The 23,310-nt window shown below is 47.7% G+C and overlaps 1 protein-coding gene across 1 annotated transcript; it reads left to right on the forward strand.

Moving 5' to 3' along the window:
• The first annotated feature begins 1,838 nt into the window (after positions 1-1,838).
• On the forward strand, positions 1,839-22,043 carry PPP1R8 (protein phosphatase 1 regulatory subunit 8). The gene is made up of 7 exons (XM_015418633.1): positions 1,839-1,920; positions 4,387-4,447; positions 13,758-13,911; positions 14,963-15,183; positions 16,170-16,314; positions 17,346-17,410; positions 21,616-22,043. Exons 1-7 carry the CDS (start codon positions 1,856-1,858, stop codon positions 21,967-21,969), a joined length of 1,065 nt encoding a protein of 354 aa, XP_015274119.1. The 5' UTR covers positions 1,839-1,855; the 3' UTR covers positions 21,970-22,043.
• Positions 22,044-23,310: the final 1,267 nt, after the last annotated feature.

The raw sequence follows: 23,310 nt of genomic DNA on the forward strand, positions 1-23,310 counted from the left end.
GAGGAGCACAGAACTCTCAACTTGTCATCTTTGTATCATTTAAGGCAGTATCTCCTCTTGTATTTTATACAGGGCCATGCACAGTAACCGCACAGTAATAACAGTGGCACTGTAATGGTAAATGTATTGTGGTATGTGTTCCTGAGGCAATTTGTCAGCTCTGCCTTTTGGGAAATGTGTGAGAATTGCACAGGAGTAGCTGTGTATGTTACAGTGCAATCCTGTGCAGTTACTCCGGTCTGAACCCATTGGTTTCAATCAACTCAGTCTGGAGTAATTGCATACAAGAATCCATGCTGGCAAAAATGAGTCTTGTGGCATTTTAAAGGCTAATGTGCTTGTATTGTAGCAAAAGTGCCACAGGCTACAATCGTTTATGCTAATTTTTTAAAGTGTGTGTGTGTTTTAAGGTGCCACAAGATGCCTGTTTGGGTGAAAGGAGAGGCTGGAAAACGGGACTAAAACAAAATGAATTTTAACAGGGGTAAATGTAAAGTTCTGCATTTAGGTAGAAAAAATCAAATGCATAATTATAGGATGGGGGGAGACTTGTCTTGTCAGCAGTATGTGCGAAAAGGATCTAGGGGTCTTAGTATGCCATCCACTGAACAAGAGTCAGCAGTGTGATGCGGTACCTAAAAAGGCAAATGCAATTTTGGGCTGTATCAACAGAAGTATAGTGTCCAGATCACACAAAGTGTTCAGTTTTGGGACCCCAATTTAAGAAGGTTATAGACAAGCTGGAACGTGTCCAGAGGAGGGCAATGAAGATGGAGAGGGGTCTGCAGACCAAGGCAAGGTTGAAGGAGCTGGGTATGTTTAGCCTGGAGAGGAGGCGACTAAGAGGTGATATGATGACCATCTTCAAGTACTTGAAGAGCTGCCATTATAGAGGATGTGGAGTTGTTTTCCGTTGAATCAGAAGGTTGGACCAGAACCAAAGGGTTGAAATTAAATCAAGAATTTTCAGCTAAGCATTAGGAAGAACTTCCTGACGGAGTGATTCCTCAGTGGAACAGGCTTCCTCGGGAGGTGGTGGGCTCTCCTCCTTTGTAGGGTTTTAAAAAGAGGCTACATGGCCGTCTGACAGCAATGCTGATTCTGTGGACTCAGGCAGATCATGAGAGGGAGGGCAGGAAGGGTTGCATCAGTGCTTAGTTCTTGTGGCCCTTTCTTACACGCCCAGGGAAATGCTGGTGGCCACATTGGGGTCTGAAAGCAATTTTCTCCAGGCCAGTGATCCGGAAAGATTTTTGTCATCTTCTGGGCATGGAACGGGGGTCACCGGGGGTGTGGAGGGGAAGTATTTGTGAATTTCCTGCATCGTGCAGGGGGTTGAACTAGATAAACCCCGGAGGTCCCTTCCAACTCTGTGATTCTAAGAGCTAAACTTCCCTTTTCCTGGACTTCTGTTAAAGATCCTTCTTTTGCGTGTGGACACTTTGAATAGCGGCATTTAAACTTTATTGGACGCTTTAAAACAAAACGAAACCCTCCCAAGCTCTTTCACAACGAACACTGTTTACACAGAATCTCAAGCCTTGGTTGGCTTCGCTGTCAACCAGCCCGGCCGCCAAAATGGCGGCGGCGTCCGATGCTGACAGAACCGAACGCTGAACGACAGAAAAAGCGCAGCGTAGCGCTCCCTCCCTTCTTCCTACCGGCTTCCCGCTCTTTTTGCAGTGTTGCCATGACTCCGCGCTCGAGACGCGTTCCTGGCCATCGACCCGCCGCGGCCGCCTCTCCTCCCTCCCCCTTCCCACCTCCGTGCGAGGCATGCTGGGATCAACCCCCTCCGCCGGGTCTTCCAGCTTCCCAGCATGCCCTGCGCCCAGTGAATGGGGGCAGTCGCAAGATGGCGGCGAACGCGAACTCTGCCGGTGGCGGCGGGAGCCTCCCTCTCTTTGACTGTCCGACCTGGTGAGGGTGGGGGCCCTGTGGCCGTGGAGAGCGGGGACGGTGCTCGCCAAGTCTGAGGGGGCTGGATTTCTTGAGGAGAGGGAACAGGAATATCATTAGTACGGGAGGGCCAGAGTGTAGCTGCTGCAACCCCCTTTGGTTGAGGGGGAAAAGAGGGGGCTTGCCAATAGGCGGCCTGGCTTCAGCCCCTGAACCTGTTTTTTATTGTCGCCCTCTGCCTTTGCACACGCTGAGTAATTTTAAAAGGTGTCTCTGAGCACGGGAAGTGTATGTATTGCTCACGCCACCTGGTGCCTCTGAGCATGGGAATTCCTTCGACCAAACTGTATTCCTTAAACCATACTGGCGCCTCCGAGTATGTATATTCCTTAGACCAAGCTGGCACCCCCGAGCATGTGCAGGATGCATGTGTCTTACACCTTAAGAGATCGATGTGATGTGAGCACAAAGAGTGTGCCTCTGAGCATGGCCAGAAAGCATGTTCCTTGTGCCATCCTGTGCGAAGTTAAAAAGGGTGGCTGCGAATGGGAAAAATAAATGCTGCTTGTCAAAAGAGCCTGAGAAGAATGTTGTTGCCTTGCAACTGAATAATTACATCTACATGTAGTGTTATTGGAAAGGTTTCCTATATGAGCTAGAGCCAACCTGTTACTTTTTGGGAAGTGTTTCTCCTCCATTCTCCACAGCTGTCATTAGATACATTCTAGTGGTGTAGTCCTAAACAGAGTGACACCTTTTAAACCTAGTAATGTCAGTGGATGTGACATTGCTTAGGACTGTGCTGTTATTTTGGCCTTGTGACATATCTTGGAGGAAAGATAATGAACAGGAATATCTTTATGTAGTTGAAGGGTAAAATTTGGATAGCAATTCAGATTGGGCCTTTTGACCAAAATAGGGGGGGGGGAATGCAACTCTCTGGAGTTGCAGTGGCATTTCCCTGTTTGTGTGTAGATTTAGGATGTGCACCACAGTGTACCTATCCTACAACTTTGCATGCAGTTTTTTCCACCTTAGGTTAAAGGTCACAAGTGTGTGTAGTTGCACTAATAGTTGTTGCACTCACAAAATGAACCCATGATTTGAATTTAAATAAATAATTTAAATATTTAAAGAATGTTGCATGTGTTAAGTGCTGTCACGTCACTTCCGACTTAAGATAACCTTTTAAAGGATGTTAGCAAATTTGAAATAACGTTAGCAAAAGAAGGCAGATACCATCATGTACAAGCCTGGACCATGCACAACTACTGAGGTTTGTCCATGCTTCATATTCCACATTTAGCCCACCTAGCATAATTGCTTTTCAGTACAACAGCTCTGACAAATGTAAACAGACTATATTTACATATGTGGGGTGGAAAATTTTCTATGGAAAAATATACCATTGGAAAAATTTTCTGGGAGATTTACCACCCTATACCATTGCTTTCAACAGAAGCAAATGCCCACTTCTAGGAAAGGAGATGGGAGGGGGTTGCACACCTGGTTGCTTCTTTCTGCCCTATGCAAGAAGAGTTACCCCTCTCCAGGAAACAATTCTGACAGCCAGTTTAAGTTCTGTTAGTGAGGTAAGGAGTGATGGGAAAACACAACAGATGAGAACTTGTCAGACCTCCTGAAATGTCAGTGGAATTTGATCCTCCTAATGAAAAAGACGTGATTTTCTCTGTACATATGTATGTGGAGGGAGGAATAGCACAATTCTTGAACAATACAGAAATATCATCGTACTGGCAGACACAGTCCTGTGGGTCCGTCCCCCCCCCCAATTTGCCAAAGGGATAAATAATAATTGGTGGTGTTGCCAAAAGATGCATGTCACTAAAGTCTTTAATTCCTCTCTTAAGGTTTGTGCAGAGCTTAGCTTGTGAGTGGCAGCATCCAAAGATAGTGATTTATGTAGCATTCCAATTAAGCTGAGGAGCTAGTAGCTCTGAGGTTTGGCATTGGAACTCCACATTTCATAGTCATCACACCCAGTTATCCCCCCCACCTAATATCAGAATAGAGCTGTAGAATAATGGAATGGTTCAGAAGGGTGATTTTATAAGGAAAGAGGATTATAATTGATTGCACTGTGTATTGTATGTATCTTCTTTTACTACATTGTCTTCGGCCTTTCTGGTATGTCATGTCTTATTGTTTCCATTGTTTTCTAATTTTGTTACCCTGCTCCTATTGCACCATTTCCTAGATCTCTTGTGTTTTCTTATTGCATTTTTAAAAATATTTTGTAATCCACCTTGAGTCTCCCGGAGAAAGGCAGGGTATAAGTAAACATTGCGGGGTGGGGGAGCTTAAATAGTTACTATTTTATCTCATAATGAAAAGCAGGAGTGAGAGCTGAAATGCCTGCCAGTCAAGAAAGAAGTTTTTTTGTTGTCATAGTAACTTTAGATACAGGGATTACAAAGGCTACTTTCAACCATTCCTAAACAAAACTTGTTCCTTTTTTTCACTTAGGGCAGGAAAACCTCCACCAGGACTACACCTGGATGTAGTCAAAGGAGACAAACTTATTGAGGTATGAAAATCGATACAGAGGAATATACTTCTGGTGTTAATTGCTTCAGCTACCCATCTGAAGCATAAAACACAGCGAGCAACATTTAGAGGGTGTATTCTTCTTTGATGCTGGCTCAGAGCATCTGTGGCAAACTCTATAGGTAAACCTGTTGCCATGTTGGATCTAAGTTTATGTTTCAACCATCCTTGCAATAACTCTTGGGAGATGGATAATGTTTCTTGTATCTCTCACCACCTGTTCTTCACATGGTCTCACGATTTGGACTATAAGCAGTTAGATCTGCTCTTTAGCACTGCAAACCTGAAAGCTGTCACACCCTGATTGGCAGCTACAGTTGGGGAGGGACCGTGGCTCACTGGCAGAGCATCTGCTTGGCATGCACAAGGTCCCAGGTTCAATCCCCAGCATCTCAAGTTTAAAAAGGATCAGGTGATGTGACAGACCTTTGCCTGAGATCCTGGAGAGCAGCTGCCAGTCTGAGTAGACAGTACTGGCCATAATTGATCAAGGGTGTGATTTAGTATAGGGCAGCTTCTTGTGTACAAATTATGAGTTTCATCCCTACAAAGTTTGTCAGGAAGCACTTGATACTAACCAAGCCATCTCTCCTCCAGTGCTCATTTAGAGTTCAGAGGGGTAGCTAGTGATGGCTGGGTCCAAGAAGTGCGACATTAAATCAAGCCCTGAAGTGATGAAGCTCGAGTGTGCAAAGGAACACACTGGGTTATAGCTCAGAGGCACAGACAAGTTTTTAGATCTTGGACACCAGTGAAGCATTCCTGATTATCTGTTCCTACTTTCCTCCCCTTGTCAAGTTCTTTGTGATTTTATCAGCAGCAGCACCATGGGGAAAGTAATGCTTAAAAGTATAGTGTTTTGGCACCCGCGTGCCCACTGATACCTAGGCCTTTTCTGGAAGCTTGCCCAACTTGGACCCATCTTGCCACCCAAGTAGCATGTCATCGCTGGAAAGCTGCAGCCAGATGCTCTGAATGTTTTCCTTATGTAGCTTAATTCACATTAACATAATTTCTTTGCATAGTGTTTGGTCTCAGCACAGCTGGAGTTGTGCTGTAATAGTGGGAGGTGGGGGGGCGTGTTGAATGATTTCACAGTAGCCACAGTGTGATCTGACAGAAGCTGAAGGTGCCAAATGAGGTCATGATTTTATGGGGTGGTGTTCTTGGTTATTTTTGTTGCTTGCCGCAAGAAATCTTTAAGATTCTAGGTTCAATTCATAACACTTCTGCACTAGGAAATGTGTGAAGTAAGAGACATAAGTGAAAGTGGCAAATATGCTAGCTGTACCTTCATTTAAATCCACTGTTAAATGTTGAGGTCCCTTTCTCCCTCTGAGAGGAGGACATCTTGCTGGGTGTTTCCCACCCTATCCTTAGGGAGGCAGGAACTAAACTTCACTTCCTGTCCTCTTGGTGGGACACGCCCCTTCAGCTCAGTTTTGTTCCTGCCTCGATAGGGAGAGCAGCATGAAGTTGGCACTCGTGCCTTTGGTTTCATTTTCAATTCTTTCTCCTCCTCTGCCTCTGATTTCTCTCTCCTCTCTTGCCTACGCTGGTTTCTCCTTTACTCTATTCCCTTTCTCCGGCAATCCTCTGCCCGTCCGACGCCCGGCTGGAGCATGTCGGAATGGCTCAGATGGTTTCCTTTTGGGGAAAGAGAGAGAGACCACCACCACCCCAAAGAGCCAAACGAACAAAGGAAAAGCCGCGGCTTCTTCCTCAGCCACCGCAAAGAGCTTAACAGCGCCAAAAGAAAAGCGTGCCAAAAAGCGGCTGCCTCCTCCGGACCCGGAGCACGCAGCGGGCGCCATCTTGGCTACAGCCGCTAGAAGGAGAACCCCTGAAGAACAGAAGGCTGTGGGGCGGCTTTAGCAGCTTCCATAAGCCAGGCAACGGAGGCTACCGATGTCTCCTACATTCCTAACACCCAAACTGAGCCGGAGGTCCCCAGTCAAGCACCTGATACGCCAGCGGGACTACTGGTGAGTAACCCCGAAAGGGGCGGTAGCGTGATTTTTACACCGGAAATTATGATGGCGTTTTAGACAGGCTATGAGAGAGGAAATTACCAACTTCCATCAGGGTTCCTCCACTGGAGATGGGGGTCAAGGCCCCTCACATTCCTGCCCAGGCCATCTTGCCCAGGGGGACCCAGTCTACCATTGTCCTGAGGAACATAAACCTCACTGGCCCACCAAGGCTGCTAGAAAGGATTACCTCTCTGCTATGCCTGACTGCCATGCCTGGGATCCTTCACAGGCTGAGGATACTGAGTTGGGAGATAGGGAGGAAGGAGAATTCCTATCCGATGAGGAGGAGGAAGAGGAGATGGAGGTCCCTGAACCTTCTATGAGGTTTTTCAAGTATGAGGGCTATCAATATTTGCTTTAAAAAGACCTTGTCTGCCTTAGAGCTTCAACCTAAGCCAAAACCAGATGATCCTAGCGGCTCTGATGACTTTAGACCCAGAGGAAGTAAGGATTACTTTCCCAGAACTCCTGGAACACAGAAAGTCTTTCCCTTTCCTGAGTTCTTAGAAAAACAGCTAGTAAAGGAGTGGGCCAAGCCTATGGCTAACAAACACTGCCCCCCTAATGTTAAGAAATTGTATACTTTACCTGTCTTTACTGATAAGCTCTTGCAGGTCCCTCTGGTGGATGCTCCAATAACTGTGCTCCAGACTTCAGGATTGCTCTCGGAGGATGGAGAAGGCATGGTGAGAGACAGCCTGGATAGAAAAGCAGAATTCGCACAGAGAAAAGCCCACGAGGCCACTGCCATGGCCATCAGGGCCTCAGCCACCGCCACTGTCGTTGTGAGAGCTTCCATAGCCTGGTGTAAAAAGATGGTACAACTCATCTCTGACTCTAACAAGCGTCTGGCAGAGGGTGCCAATAGGCTCCTGCAGGCCTCTTCATTTTCAGCAGATGCCACCTTGGATGCCATGATCTTTTCTTCCAGAGCTCTGGCCTCCACAGTAGCAGCAAGAAGAATCCTCTGGCTCCGGACGTGACAGGCGGACCTACACGCAAATACTATTGTTACTGCTTACCCTTTTCAGGGTGATCGTTTATTTGGCGATTCTTTAGACAAGATTCTCATCGAGACTAAAGATAAGAAAAAAGCTATGTTCAAGTCTCTGGGCAGATCAGACTACAGGAGCTCCGGAAATTTCTCCTTTCGTGGCCAAAGACCCTCCTACAGATTAGATAGTAGAAGGTCTAATTGGGAAACCAACAGACAGAACTTTTGAAGAAATCGATCAGGCAAGTACTTCTCTCCCAGAGATGACAAATCTGGCAGAGACAACAAAGCTCCCAAAACATGACTATGCTTCAGGGGATGCCTACTGTTCCATCAACAATGGGTCGACTCAAACACAGACAACTGGTCACGAGAAGTTACCTCTAAGGGCTACTCCATCGAGCTCCAGACCAATCCACCAGATCAATATGTCCCCTCACCAACTGCCAAAGACCCAACCACCCCCTAACAGCCTTATTGCTCAGCTTCTTGCAGACCCATATATTTCTACTTGGTCACAAATTATAGTGGAGAAAATCAAAACCATGGGAATTGATTTGGCCTCCCTGTACAATTGTGGTGAAACAGCTATTTTGCAGGTGGTACGGAGGAGGATTTGGGATATGGAAGCCCAAACAATTAATGCTGGGAGCTATGGAGTCTGTTCTCCACGCTCCCTTATGCAATTGTCTCTATAGTGAACCTGATTCAGTTGCTCATATCCTTCTACATTGTCCTCAATATTCTACTATGCGTAGCTATCTGATTAGTCCCCACTTCACTCCTTGGCAAATAGAAGGGGAAGTTGTGGAAGTAGTGACAGAATTCACGTTCCTGGGATCCCAGATCACCGCAGACTGTGACAGCAGCCATGAAATTAAAAGACGCATGCTCCTTGGGAGGAAAGCGATGGCGAACCTCAACAGCATGATAAAAAGTAGAGACATCACCCTGCCAACAAAAGTCTGCATGGTCCAAGCAATGGTATTCCCAGTAGTCATGTATGGCTGCGAGAGTTGGACTATAAGGAAGGCCGAGCGCCGAAGAATAGATTCTTTTGAACTATGGTGCTGGAGAAGACTCTTGAGAGTTCCTTGGACTGCAAGGAGATCAAATCAGTCAATCCTCAAAGAAATCAACCCTGACTGTTCCCTGGAAGGCCAGATAATGAAACTGAAGCTCAAATACTTTGGCCACCAAATGAGAAGGGAGCACTCACTGGAGAAGACCCTGATGCTGGGAAAGATTGAAGGTCAAAGAAGACGGGGACGGCAAAGGATGAGATGGTTAGACAGTGTCATAGATGCAACGAACATGAAGTTGAGCAAACTTCAGAGGACAGCGGAAGATCAGAAGGCCTGGCGTGATCTGGTCCGTGGGGTTACGAAGAGTCGGATTCAACTGTGCAACTGAACAACAACAACCTACCACAAGGAACCCGACTAACAGTGATCTTAACATTTTATTGTCTGATAAGTCCCCGGCAATTACTTTGTCTGTTGCCGAATTCTTAGCCTGTGTTTGGAAGCTTAGAGTAGGGGCGTACAAACCTTAACCCCCTTGTATTTTTTAGAATTGCTATATTCTCAACTGAGTCTATTATTTCCGAGAAGTTTATAAAAATGATTCCTTGTTGGTGCAGCATGGGGTAAATTGTTATAATCCATTACTTCGTGCTATTTATTTTCTATTTGCTTCATTGTTCTCTTTGCTGCTGTGTTATGCCAATAAAGGTCTATGTATGTGTGTGTGACCCAACCAATATGCTCAGAACCATGGACGCTATACAACACCTTTACAGCATTCGGGCCATAGAGCCAGTTCCTCCTTCCGAGAGGGAACACGGAGTGTACTCGATATTCTTCACGGTTCCGAAAAGAAATGGCATCTGGAGGGCCATCCTGGATTTAAAACTTCTAAACAAGTTTGTGAAACTAAGACATTTCCGGATGGAACCCCTTCAATCCATCATGGAGGTCCTCCAACCGGGAGAGTTCCTGGCGTCTATCGACCTCACAGAGGCATACCCTCCATGTGCCCATTTGCATCGGACACAGACGTTTCCTGAGATTCTGTGTCAACCATCAACACTGGCAATTCAGAGTCCTGCCCTTTGGCCTCTCTACCGCCCCAAGGGTATTTTCCAAGATGCTACCGTAATACACCCCATTGTCTTGTTACGGGAAAAGGGGGTCCATGTCCACCCATATCTGGATGATCAAGGAAACCATCAGTTGCCTGCAGGCTCACGGATTTCTAGTCAATCTGGAGAAAAGCTGTCTGATTTCATCTCAGTCGTTGGAACACCTAGGGGTCATCATAGACACGACACAGAACTGCCTGTTTCTGCCCAGTTCCAAGGCAGAAAAGATCAATCTGATTTGTCATCAGGTCATCAAGAGCAAGCAATCCTCTTTGATGACTCTCGCCAAACTGATGGGCTTATTCATTTCCTGCATTGACACGGTGCCATGGGCCCACATGCATGCGAGACCTCTCCAACAACTCCTGCAGCCTCATCAGGTCAGGATTATGAACCGAGAGGAGCTTCCCATCAGATTGTCCCATCAGGTGAAGACCCAGCCTATCCTGGTGGACTAGCATGTGAAATCTGAGACGTGGCCGGGTATACCACACCGAAGATTGGAAACAAATTGTCACCGATGCCAGCCTTCAGGGTTGGGGTGCTGTCCTGGACAATACCCCAGTGCAGGGTCAGTGGTCCAAAGAGGAAAGGAGCTTACCTATCAATCTTTTAGAGCTGATCAGGCTAGCTCTGATACACTTCCAACCCCAGATTGCCGGGCGACACGTGTTGATCAGGACGGACAACATCTCTGCGAAAGCAGCCAGGGGGGTTCCAGATCTTCACAACTTCACCAGGAAACCTCCAGGCTGCTGAAGTGGGCAGAACTCAACATAGCCTACGTCAAGGCCGAGCATGTAAAGGGAGTCCTGAACACCAAAGCGGATTGGCTCAGTCGATGCCGCTTACAAGAGGGGGAATGGTCCCTAAAGCAGAATTTGTTTCAACTCATCATGGAACATTTCAGTCACCCAGTAGTGGACCTGTTTGCGTCCCCACTCAATTTCAAGGTCCAGCGGTTCTTCACCAGATTCTACCACCGGGAAGTGGAAGCAACAGACGCACTGATGTCTCAATGGCTTCCCGGATTTCTGTTTGCATACCCACCAACTCCAGTTCTCCCAAGGCTTCTACGGAAGATATTGGAACAAAAGGCGGAAATCATAGTGGTGGCTCCTTATTGGCCAAGGAGACCGTGGTTCTCCGAACTTCAAAGTCTGGCCCTTCGACCATCCTTACCTCTGCTGGTGAACCCAGACATGCTGTCCCAGGGACCCATTTGGCATTCAGACCCAAGCTGGCTGCGTTTGACCGCCTGGCGATTGAGCGGGAGCGCCTCCGCAAACTAGGCTACTCCGACAAGGTGTCTGATCCCATGCTGGCCTCTAGACGGCAATCCACCTGCCGAATCTACAATACCACCTGGAAAGCCTTCGTGAGATGGACCAAGAGGAAGAAGATCGACCCTCTTAAGCCTCACATTCGGAATATCCTAGCCTTCCTTCAAGATGGGCATGATTCCAGCCTAAAGGCATCAACATTACGCAGACAAGTGGCGGCCCTATCCACAGTCCTACCTACCTTTAAGGGCTGGGGCTTATCCAGACATCCACACATTCATCGCTTCCTTAAGGGAGCATCACTTCAGGATCCGCCAACATCTCATCGGTTCCCCACGTGGAAACTCAATCTGGTCATCAACGACCTAAGCATCCCTTTGAGCCTATTAAGGAGGTCTCCCTCAAGTGGTTATGAATGAAGACCTTGTTTCTAGTCTCCATGATGTCGGCTTGTAGGGTCTCAGAGCTCAGTGCTCTTTCCGCTAACCCCAGGTTTTGTGCTTTTCACAAGGACAAAGTGGTGCTGGTCACAGATCCTACCTTTCAACCTAAAGTGAACTCTCGGTTCCATAGATCACAGGAGCTCTGTCTCCCTTTATTTTGTCCAAATTCATCCCATCCAAAGGAAAAACTTTGGCACACATTGGATGTTCACAGGTCTTTGAAGACCTATCTCCACCGTACTGGCAGCTTCAGGAAGTCGGAATCACTCTTTATTTCCGTCTTTCCGCCCAGTAAGGGATGTAAAATGTCTGAGTCCACCATCAGCTCTACGCTTAAGTCCTGTATCGCTGAGGCCTATAGGGCACAGAAGCTGGTTCCTCTGCCTGGCATAATGGCTCACTCAATCCGAAGTGCAGCAACTAATGCAGCCTTTTCTAGCCAAGCCACTGTAGAAGAAATTTGCAAGGCAGCCAGGTGGTCCTCCGTTTCCACGTTTATATGGCACTACAGGATTAATGTCTTTGACTCAGCTGATGTCGAGTCCTTCAACAGGTCCTGACAGAGGCCGATGATGACCCACCCAGATACTGAGGACACTGCTATGGGAGGTCCCAGTAAGATGTCCTCCTCTCAGAGGGAGAAAGGGCCATTGGTAGTTACCGAGAAGGGTCCTTCTCCTCTGAGATAAGGAAGACATCTTGGCCCCTCCCACGTCATCGTCACTCTTCCCCTTTTCTCATTCCTTTCTCTAACACTGTTCTCTCTTATGTAAAGAAGTCCTTCCTGTCTTCTTTGCTCCTTCTATGCCAACAGGTTGCAATTTTGCAATTAAGACGTGTTGATTCAGTTGTTTAAAGTTTGTTTCAGTTATTACTGCTGCTTGGAGTTCCCAAACTGAGTTGAAGGGGCGTGTCCCACCAAGAGGACAGGAAGTGAAGTTTAGTTCCTGCCTCCCTAAACACCCAGCAAGATGTCCTCCTTATCTCAGAGGAGAAGGACCCTTCTTGGTAAGTACCAATGGCCCTTTCTCTCTTCCTAGCAGGAAATGAATTTCCATCTCTTTGCACAGTAATCGACTCATACTCCCTTCTCTTTGAACGGGACTTCATTCCAAGTATGTAGGCTTACAGCCTTGCATGAGTAGTTGACAGCCCATTCCTCTGCAGTTACCCTGGTCAAAACCAGTTTAAATCATCGGGCTTTATCTGGAGTAACTCTGTATAGGATTGCACTGTTAGAGTCTCCGGGGAGGGCGGGATATAAATGTAAATAATAAATAAATAATAAATAAAATAGAGTTGCAGTGTGATTCTGTGTAGCCTAAGCCATCAATTTCATACTATAAATTGCAATGTAGCCATTGTAGGATGCCAGTGCCTTGGTTATAATGGAAGGGAATATTTGCCTTACAGGAATCTAATGAAGAAAACATGCAGCTGTGAAAGGAGAAGGCAGAATAAATTGTGATGGGGTGGGTTGGGGGGAGCCACCTGCAAGTCTTGCAAAAGACAGGGCCATTTAAGCCCATAAGCAGGGTTAGGTTTAGTCCCATGATGTTTAGTCTCAGTTGAGCAGAGTTTACAGTGGTCCTGTTACTATTCTTTGTAAGGCCCAGAAAGATTCATGTTACTGCTTTTCTGTGAGACTCCGATGAAAGCCTGATATTCTGCCACTGCAAGGACCTAAAATAGTATTATGCAAACAAAGATGGATCCTGTCTAGACAGCTGCACATCCATATTTGAGCCAGTGTAGCAGTTAGAGTGTTTTCGACCAGGATCTGGGAGAGCCAGGTTCAAATCCCCACCGTCATGGAAGTTTGCCGGGTGGCCTTGGGGCAGTCACACCCTCTCAGCCTAACCTACCTGATAGGGGTGTTGTGAAGATAAAATGGAGAAGAGAATGCTGTAAGCCGCCTTGGGTCTTCAGTGGGGAGAAGGGTGAGAGGTAAAGAAGTAAATAAATAAATAAAATGTTTGGCTTGGCTTGGGCTTTCCAGGGTTGTGCCAAGGGAGACATAGGAACTCAGGCTTCATTGCCCTTACTGAATCAAAGCATTTGTTTTCATTTGTGCTACTGAAGGTGTTTTCCAACTAGTGTTTCCGTTCTTGGTTTGAATAGTATATGTGGTATGAAATGCAGAAATTGTACCAAAGATAGTTCCATCCATCAAACTAGCTGGATTCTGTTTCACTTCCAGCTTCATCTAATCCATTTGGGGTATCCTCAGACTTCTGGGGTAGGATGCAGTCTCTCTCTGTTCTCCTCCTCTGGGTGATATGCTACAGTTTGGTACCAGGTTCTTTCAGGTTTTTGGCTCCACACTTTTACTGGGTTTCAGCAAAAATGCAGGAGTCTTAACGTTGCCATCTGTCATCTGATGTCTTGTCTCAGAAACTGATAATTGACGAGAAGAAATACTATCTCTTTGGAAGAAACCCTGACCTGTGTGACTTCACCATCGACCACCAATCCTGCTCCCGAGTCCACGCTGCCTTGGTCTACCACAAACATCTGAAAAGGGTTTTTCTTCTAGATCTCAACAGCAGTAAGTTGGTCGATAATCAACTTGGGGGGGGGGTAGAGCAGTAGAGGGGATTGTTAAAATTGTATCTCTGAGGAGCATGTGTCTTTTCTCTTTGCATTCAAGTAACGAACAAACACGGGCCAGCGTTTCACTTCTTTAAAAAGCCTTAAACACACACCTCCCACCTCCCATGGCTGAGGAGGATGGGAGTTGGAGGGAGAGGTGATGCCCTTGAGGTAGCTCCCTGCTGTGCATCATTTCCAAGTGACATCTTCCTTCCCCATGGCAACCGTTGTTGCAACATCTCCAAGCTCCTCCAGGCTTCTGGGGGACTGTAGGCTTTTATCACTAGGGCCACAGTTACATGACTTGGGTACATTTCAGATACTTTGAGCTCCCGGGCTGGGGGCTCGCGACACCACCTTGCAGCTTTTCAAAGGAAGGTGCAAAGCCTAACAGGGCTTAAAGCTGCCAAGCAAGTGTCACCACTGCTGTATTTGCTTGTGCGTATTTCTGTATATTCTTGTCCTTTTTTCTCCTATCAGAGGGCCACCTTGGCCTTGGAGGAGTGGGGCAGACACAGTAATGAACACCACACTGTAGGATGGCCCAAGGTGGAGAATAAAGTGGATTACTTTAAGGGCCTGTCCCGTAGGTAACAGAGCAATGTCTTTGAAGGGGTGCTACAGCGAGAGAGACAGTAACCTTTATTTATTTAGGTCTTTATATCCGTCTTTTCTCCCCTGTGGGGATCAAATGCGGGGCTTCCAATGTCATTCTGCCCCCCTCCATTTTATCCTTACAACAGCCAACCTTGTGAGATAGGTTAGATAGAGAGGGAGAGAGTGACTGGCCCATGATCACCCAGCGAGCTTCCATGGCAGAATGGGCCTTTAGACTTGGGTCTCCGGGATTCACATCCAACACTTCAACCGCAGTGGCTCAAAAGAATCTCCCCTCCTCCCAATCAAGTAAAGTAAAACAACTCTCCATGAAGCTTAAAGAAGCATGTTGATAGCTAATGGTTTTTCTCTGTGTGTGTTGTTGTTTTTTCGTTCCCCAAAATGTCCAGCACATGGCACGTTCTTGGGTCACATTCGTTTGGAACCTCACAAGCCACAGCAGATTCCCATTGACTCGACGGTTTCATTCGGCGCCTCTACGCGGGCCTACACTCTGAGAGAAAAGCCTCAGACGTTGCCCTCCGCAGTGAAAGGAGATGAGAAAATGTCCACCGAGGACGATGAGCTCAAGGGATTGCTTGGCCTACCTGAAGAGGAGACAGAGTTAGACGTGAGTACCTAAACGGGCCTTGAAACCTCCCTAATCCAGGTGCAGATGGCTGGTGCAGATAGCCCTGTATGTTGTCTCCTCTGACTGGCAAAAATTCTCTAGAATCTCAGGCAGTGAAGGATCTTTCCCAGCTCCCACTACCTGAGATCGCTTTCACTGGAGATGACAGGAACTGAACCTGGTACATTTTATGAGCAAAATATATGCTAGTTTCAACCCCTCCCTTCCTTAACCTTGAGCGTTCTCTCATGAACATACCAAGTGTGCTTATCTTGACTCTGATCTTGTACAGTCCATTAACTGGAAGTGCTGGGGATTGAACCTGAGACCTTATGCACACAGAGTTCATTCCACTGGCTCCTGCCTGACTAATGCCATTTCTCAGATCTGTCTCGAGAAGGAAATGGGAAGATTTCCTTAGATCAAGCTGCAGCATCAAGCTGCAGCATCAGCAGCACCAGAAGGGAGGTAACTTGGCCTTTAAAATGTTGCACATGCTTTTGTGCAGCATGCAACCTGTGTTTAAATGAAGCTGCCTTATACAGACAATCAGACCATGGGTTCATCAAGGTCAGTATCGTTTACTTTAACTGGCAGCAGCTCTTCAAGGTCTCAGGTAGAGGTCGTTCATACCACCTACTGTATCGTTCTTTTAAGTGGAGATACCAGGGATTGAACCTGGGACCTTCTACATGTGAAGCACATGTTCCACAGTGAGCCACAGCCACTCCCCAAGAGATTGACAAGAATGGCCAAACTCTTCTAGATCCCTCTGGGTGAAACTGTGTCTAGTTACAGATGGGCCTCTTGCCCTCAGCAAAGCCAGGGGACACCGGCTGCTAACTGCCCTCCTGGCCTTCTCCCAGCATTGTAACCACCTTTGTCCTTTTAACATAATTCTCGGTTCTTTTTGTGGGATTCAGGAAAAACGGAATGTAGCCTTAAGGTGGTACTGTGTACTGACAGTCCATCTTTTGTGTCTGTAGAACCTGACGGAGTTCAACACAGCCCACAACAAGAGGATCTCCACGTTAACCATAGAAGAAGGGAACTTGGATATCCAGAGACCAAAACGAAAACGGAAGAGCTCAAGAGTATCGTTCAGTGATGACGATGAGATCATCAATCCAGGTTAACACTTTAGATCCATTCTTGATTCTTCTTCCAGGTATTGACTACAGTCAGTCATACATGAAGGTTTCCATCAAGCCTGTCTACTTACTTTTCAAAACCCCATCTTTTCTAAGGCACCTCCCTGCATAAACCAGTAACTTCACCAGCTAGAGCAGGGGTCCCCAACCTTTTTGAGCCTGTGGGAATTCTGACACAGTGTGGTGGGCAGAGCCACAAAATGACTGCTGCAGCTTACCTTCAGTCACACAGTGAAGATCCTGGTGGTGTGGGGGCAGCTGCTGCCGAAGCAACATATTTAAAAATCTGCGGAGCCAATTCAGTCTCCAGTGCTCAGTCAGAAGCCTTGCTGAGCAAAAGCCCCATCGGGCCCCACTCACTCCCTAAAAACTCTTGGTGTGCACTAGCAAAAGGTATTGGCTGGTGCCATGGCGGCCGTGAGCACAACATTGGGGACCCCAGTGCTAGAAAATGGTGGTGCCCCTCCGCCAGTATTCCTCTTCCTATCCTGTCAGGTCCTTAGACAAAGTCATGTTTGATACAGAGCAGAGGTGGGCAGCCCTGGGCACGTGTGTCAAAAGTGGCATGCCAGACCATTTTGCTTGGCACGTAGGGCGAGATTTCCACGGAGGCAAAAGGGAAGAGGATGAGGGAGGATTATGAAGATGGCAGGAAGGGGAGGTGGGAGGTGGGGTCTGTGGGCTTTGAGAACTGCAACCTCTTTTGCCGAGCTCTGGCTACTTTCAGCTTCCTCGAGGACGTTTTAAAAATACAAGCTGAGAATAGGGAGAGAGCCTCTTCTCCTTTGCACTGAGACTGCCGTAAGGTGTCTGTATGGGTCAGGCAGTGTCAGAGTCAATGCTGAAGGTGTCAATACACAGAAGTGTTGCTGAATAAGTCAGTTGTTGGTAGTAAACTTCCCTTTTTCTGACCTCCCCCCTTGCCTTAAAAACTTCTTCAGGGCTGAATGCACATTTCATAACCCATTTCACAAAGTAACTATTGTGCTTTAATGCGCTTTACCCATACAGAGGACGTGGACCCTTCTGTTGGACGTTTCAGAAACATGGTACAGACTGCAGTTGTTCCAGTGAAGGTACGCTGGTGTTTTAGAAAGCCATCAAGACTGAAAATCTGGATAGTTTGTGCTTTGCGTTTGGATTCTGCTGTTGCTAGATCAGTGTAAACTGGAGATCTGCAGCCTAGTCCTAATTTGGTGGTGGGAAGTGCCATCAAGTCACAGCTGACTTACGACCACCCCTCGTGGGTCTTTCAAGGCAAGAGATGAACAGTGGTGGTTTGCCATTGCCTGGCTCTGTGGTGTTCCATCCAAGTACCAACCAGGGCTGACCTTGCTTAGCTTCCAAGATCTGATGAGATCGGGTTAGCCTGGACCATTCACATTTACTTAGGAATACGCATTTTTTTTCTTGGAACATACTTCAATTAAATGTGGTAAAGACATGTGTTAAGGATTGCAGTTGAACTGGGAAATGTATGTGAAATGCCAGAGCCACCAAACAAAGTGGACAGATGTTTAGAGAATTTTATTTATTTTTACGAGGAAGGAATGGTTTGTCCTGTGTTGTTACTTTACCCCAAATCAGGGATGCACAATACATAGGTGGACCATAAGGAATCTTGACTGCTGCTAAATGGGCTACCCCAATGATGGTGCCTGGCTCCATTATGGCCCACATAACCAGGGGGCTGGTGGATCAGACTGCATCTTCACAGTTGTTCTCTGGGCTGAGAGGTGGCATTCTGTCTCTTCCCGCCCCAGTTCGGTTCCTGAGAGCCAGTTTGGTGTAGTGGTTAAGTGCACAGACTCCACTCCTCCACTTGCACCTGGCTGGATGACCTTGGGCAAGCTGTAGTTCTGATAAGAGCTGTTCTTGAAAAAGAGCAGTTTCTGTCAAGAGCTCTCTCAGCCCCACTTACATCACAGGGTGTCTGTTGTGGGGAGGGGAAGGGAAAGAAGTTTGTAAGCCGCTCTGAGACACCTTTGGGTAGTGAAGGGTGGGGTAGGAATCCAATCTCCTCTCCTCTCCTCCTCCACAGGAAATATTTCTGTTGCACCCCAGGGGCTTAGAGTTGTGTTTGCAAGCTCTTGGGATGTCATGGAGAAAGGTCTTAGTGTTTGCAAATGCAAGCCTCTGTAATCCAACTGGGATCTCTCTCTCTCTCTCTCTCTCTCTCTCACTCTCTCTCTTTCTTTCTTTCTTTCTTTCTTTCTTTCTTTCTTTCTTTCTTTCTTTCTTTCTTTGCCCTCCCTGCCAAAGCAGGTTTAGGGCATCTTGGTGGGGGCGACGACCTTCTGCAGTCTTTCACCAGGTACCTGGAATGCAGTGAGAAGTTGTGGGGAGTGGAAGGTTCGGAACATTGCCTCTTGGCATTCTGACCCCGCCTCCAACTCCTTGCCATAGTCTTGCTGGGACCCAGAGACGAAGTTCCTGGAAGGGAAGGAGTTGGGATCCCCACCCACCCTCCTCTTCTGGGAGCCAGTTTTCTGACTTCCCCATCCCCACTAGATTTCCCTTGAGGAAAGATGTTTGGGAGGAGTTGGGGGGGTCCAGCTGCAAATTACACACTAAGGACTTTAAAAATCCCAGCTTCACTGGGACAGCTGGGTTCATTTTGGTGTCTAGAATGATTTAGAATGTCAGACTAGGATCTGGGCAACACAGGTTCGAATCCCCAGCATGCCATTGAAACTTGCTCAGTGACTTCAGACCAGTCACACGCTTCGAACCTAACCTACTTCACATGTTTGTTGTGATGATAGAATTGGGGAAAGGAAAATGATGTCAGCTGCTTTGAGTCCCCACTGGGGAGAAAGGTGGGGGCATAAATGAAGGAAATAAATATCTAGTTGTGCCATCCAGAACCCAGAGACACCATTGGATTGTCTTAGCATGGTTTTGTTGTTTGTTTATTTATGGGATTTCTATTCTACCCTCCCCTGCAAGCGGGCTCAGGGTGGGTTTCAGGAAGCCAGTAAAACAAATAAAAGCAATTTCCATATAGTTCCAATTAAAATCTAAAACCCAGCTAATTTCTACATGATGGCGAGAGGACTGGCGTATTAGTAAATGGGCCCAATACCCAACCTGTTGTACAGGTTGATGTGGTGCACAGCGTAGGTGGGTTAGAGCAGAGGAGGCTGATGTAATTAGACAACTGCTGCCTCAATCAAAGGCTTGGTGGAACAGCTCCATTTTGCAGGGCCTGCAGAATTGTAGTAAGTCCCGCCAGGGCCCTGATCTCACTTGGGAGCGTGTTCCACCAGGCTGGAGCCAGAGCTGAAAAAACTCTGTCTCTGGCCGAGGCTAAGCAGCTGTCTTTTGGGCCGACGATTACCAGTAAATGTTGTTCTGTCGAGCTCTGCGGGGAACATGTTGTTGTGTAGAGTTTTTTTGTTTTTGTTGTTTTAATTTTACAATTTCATGCAGCTACATGATCCAGTTGAGTTTACCATTGGACGGAACCTGGGATTTTTTGCATATAAAACGTTCTCTGCAACTGGGTGTTAACTCCTCTCCTTTATGAGTATCTGCAATTTCCTTACACTGAGTCCGACCATTGGTTCACCTACCTGAGTATTGACTACTCTCACTGGCAGCCACTGTCCAGGGTCTCTGGCAAAGATCTTTTCCATTGCCTGTCACTGATCCTTTTAACTGGAGATGCCAGGGATTGAAGTTGGGACCTTCTGCATGCCAAGCAGATGCTTTGCCGCTGAGCCATGGCCCTTTCCGTGTTGAGCCCTGAATTGCCCACTCAGGCTGGCAGCCACTCCCCAGGGTCTCAGGAGGAGAAAGTTCTTTCCCAGCACCTATTACCTGCAGCCTTTTTAATTGGAGACGCCAGAGATTGAACCTGGGGCTGTCTCACATGCAAAGCTGGTGTTGGACCACTGACCTGCAGCCCCCCCTTAAATTGCATTTTGTGCAACTACCCCACTAACATTCCCACTGCTCTTTCTCTTCTGCCTCTAATGCAAAGTGTTGGTTTACGATGGTAATGCAGTTGGCGCTCTAAGGATCTCTTGCACCACTGCAAATGAGCCATCAGTTCCCTAAGCAACGAGAACCTTGCAGAGAGCACTTGTGAAAGTAAAAATATAACTGGGTGGAAAGATTTTAATAGCACGGCGGGGCTGTTGTTAAACAACTTCCTTAGTCTGAGTTTCCATTGAGTTCTGGCAGTTTTGGGGTGGAGGGGACCCAATTTGACAGAAGTGGTTCTTGTTCTTGCAAAGCAGAGATCCGAGTGTGACACAGAGGAAAGATCAGCCCTTGGAAAATCCCCCTTAATGCATTGCAGCACACAGAGATAAGTTCAGAAGAAGGGGCTTTTAGTTCTTTGGGTGTTACTCAGCCCTACGCTTCCTTCTGCAAAGTGTCTCATCAGTCATCACTACCTTTTGTTTTAATGGAAAGGAACAAACCTTTGCTAAGTAGAGGGGAGGGGAAAGATTTGCTGCTACAGAAGGACAAAATATGGTTTTAGTGGTGAGGAAGAAGAGCTGGTTTTTGTACCCTGCTTTTCTCTCCCTTAAGGAGTCTCAAAGCGGCTTACAATCTTCTTCCCTTCCTCTCCCCACAACTGGCACCGTGTTAGGTAGGTGGGACTGAGAGAGCTCTGGAAGAACTGTGACTGGCCTGGGGTCACCCATCAGGCTTCACATGGAGGAGGAGTGGGGAGTCAAACCCAGCTCTCCAGATTAGAGTCCGCCCCTCTTAACCTCTACTGTACACCATGCTGGTTCAGGACTGCTTGAACTCAACGTAGTTTATGGCAGGAGATTCAGGACAGAAAGGCCGAGTGTTTCTCCACACAGTGCATCATTGTCTTACAGAATTTTCTGTCGCAGGACGATGGCCCCAGTGTTCAAAGGGGATTTGGTGAATGCATGGGAGATCGGATTAGGTGAATGCGGGGGCCAGTTGGGTGACGAGGGGATGAAATCTCCATGCTCAGAGGCAACAAACCTCTGAGGGGGTCCGATAGCGCAGGTAGCCAATTAGCTTGGATCCATTGGAGCACATTTCTGAGGATTTCCCGAAACAGCATTTCAAGGGCGAGGGGGGGGGGTGTTCTGGACCACAGCAGGACAGGAGGGGAGGCGAGCAAGTTAAACTCTGTGCACAAAAACCCTCCCGTCCACAGAAACTCTGTGGCAGAGCCAAGTCTTTGCTTTCAAACCCTGTTGGCAGGTTTTACTTGTGGGTGGGGCTAAGCAAGGATGCCTCTGATATTAGATCATTTCTATTAAATCAATGTTTGTTCTGACTACAGAAAAAACGACTGGACAGCTCGGGCTCCCTGAGCACGGATGAGTCCATGACACGGCGCATGCAGAACTTCCCCTACAGCGGAGGATTGTACGGCGGTCTGCCTCCGACTCACAACGAGACGGGCGCCCAGGCCCACAGCATCCACGGCACGGCGCTCATCGGGGGCCTGCCCATGCCCTACCCTAACCTCGCCCCCGATGTGGACTTGACTCCGGTTGCGCCGTCCACAGTCGCCATGAACCCGGCTCCCAACCCAGCCGTCTTTAATCCCGAAGTTGTGAACGAGCCCAAGAAAAAGAAGTATGCGAAAGAGGCATGGCCAGGCAAGAAGCCCACCCCTTCTCTTTTGATCTGAAGTGCGGAGAGAGAGCTTGGGTGGGTGGGTGTGTGCGTGCGTGTCCGGGGGGTGAGTTAAGGGAGCAGCAAACCGAACTGTGCACGTGCCGCAGGCATCTTTCAGGCTCGGGACCTAACTGCGCTGTAGCCAAGAGACGGGGCTGAGTTTCCCTTCAAGATCGACCTTCAAAACTGTTCTACAGATGTCTACAAAAGAAGCAAAGGAGTCCACAAATATATCTCTCACTGCCTGTGGAACCTCAATGCCTCGCTTTCAGCCCTTTTCTCTTCTTTAGCCCAGCCTTTCTAGTTCCATGGTTAGTTTTGCTCTGAGGTTCTCTGCGGGTTCGAGGGGCGCTCCGTTGGGTGACGATGCACCGTTAAGAGCATTCGTGATTTGATTGTGGATAGAATGTGTGAGCATCCAGGCCACATTCCACCTCCCCGCTCTCAAGCAAAGCTCCCTTCCTCCGGAGAAGGCGTAGAGCAGGCCAATATTGAAAACAGGCCTGTGATTGAATCAGCTTCCTTTAAGTCAGAGAAAGCAAATTCCTTTTTTATCTCAGGATCAGCAAAATGCATTTTAGTCTACCTTCTTGTAGCCAAGGTACATGCTGCAGCTGCTGAATGACAGGAGGCACGGTGAAACAGGATGTGAGGATGGAACAGATTAACCACTACTCAGGTGTCCTGGACTGAAAGCACCAAAAGGGATAAGCGAAGGAATTTCACTTTTGAGCGTACCTGTCAGATGTGTTAATGTGAGATCCTGAGAGCATTCCTTTACAGGCAAAAGATGCCACAGCAGCAGCCCTCAGCTTTTTGGAGGGGTTTACGCTTTGGGATGCAGACGGGACCAGCCGGCTGCTTTGGCTCGATAACAAATTTGGCTCTGCCTTTGGTTTTCCACAGAAGAATTCAGGCTGCTGGCTGCTTCCACCCGAGGATGGCTTCCCATCTGGGCATTCGTTGCCAGTGTGCACATAGAGGCACGGGCAGGAGTGGCGGTCCCATCCCAGGGGCTCTCCGTGCTTTCCCCTTGTGCCTGCCATCCCCAGTGGCCAGAGCTCTTGCCGGTTTAAAAATCAGTTGTAGGCGTTTCACCGTAGTGTAATAACACTATGACAATACACCTATCACCAGTTTACAAAGGGATCCAAAAGCCCAGAGGTGGGAGGGGCGAGCTTGAGGAGAAACGGTGCCGGCTGCGGACGGCAGGGTGCAGAGCAGTCTGCATCTTCTTGCCCATACTGGTGACCAAGCCCTGCTTCACACATGATCTTTCTGGATCTATCATACCAAAGCAGGCTTAGGGAAACACATGGCAAGGCATGGGAAGACACAGACAGTGAAGAACCAC

The sequence above is a fragment of the Gekko japonicus genome, unplaced genomic scaffold (genome assembly GCF_001447785.1).
Source record: "Gekko japonicus isolate JY-2015 unplaced genomic scaffold, Gekko_japonicus_V1.1 scaffold524, whole genome shotgun sequence".
NCBI classification, from domain to species: Eukaryota; Metazoa; Chordata; class Lepidosauria; order Squamata; family Gekkonidae; genus Gekko; species Gekko japonicus.

What these genes read in the sequence shown, in the direction of transcription:
- PPP1R8 (XM_015418633.1), top strand. Translation starts at nt 1,856, where the DNA reads ATGGCGGCGAACGCGAACTCTGCCGGTGGCGGCGGGAGCCTCCCTCTC. An exon ending in CTCTTTGACTGTCCGACCTG is followed by an intron (nt 1,921 to 4,386) that starts GTGAGGGTGGGG and finishes TTTTTCACTTAG; the next exon opens with GGCAGGAAAACCTCCACCAG. An exon ending in AAGAGGAGACAGAGTTAGAC is followed by an intron (nt 15,184 to 16,169) that starts GTGAGTACCTAA and finishes TTGTGTCTGTAG; the next exon opens with AACCTGACGGAGTTCAACAC.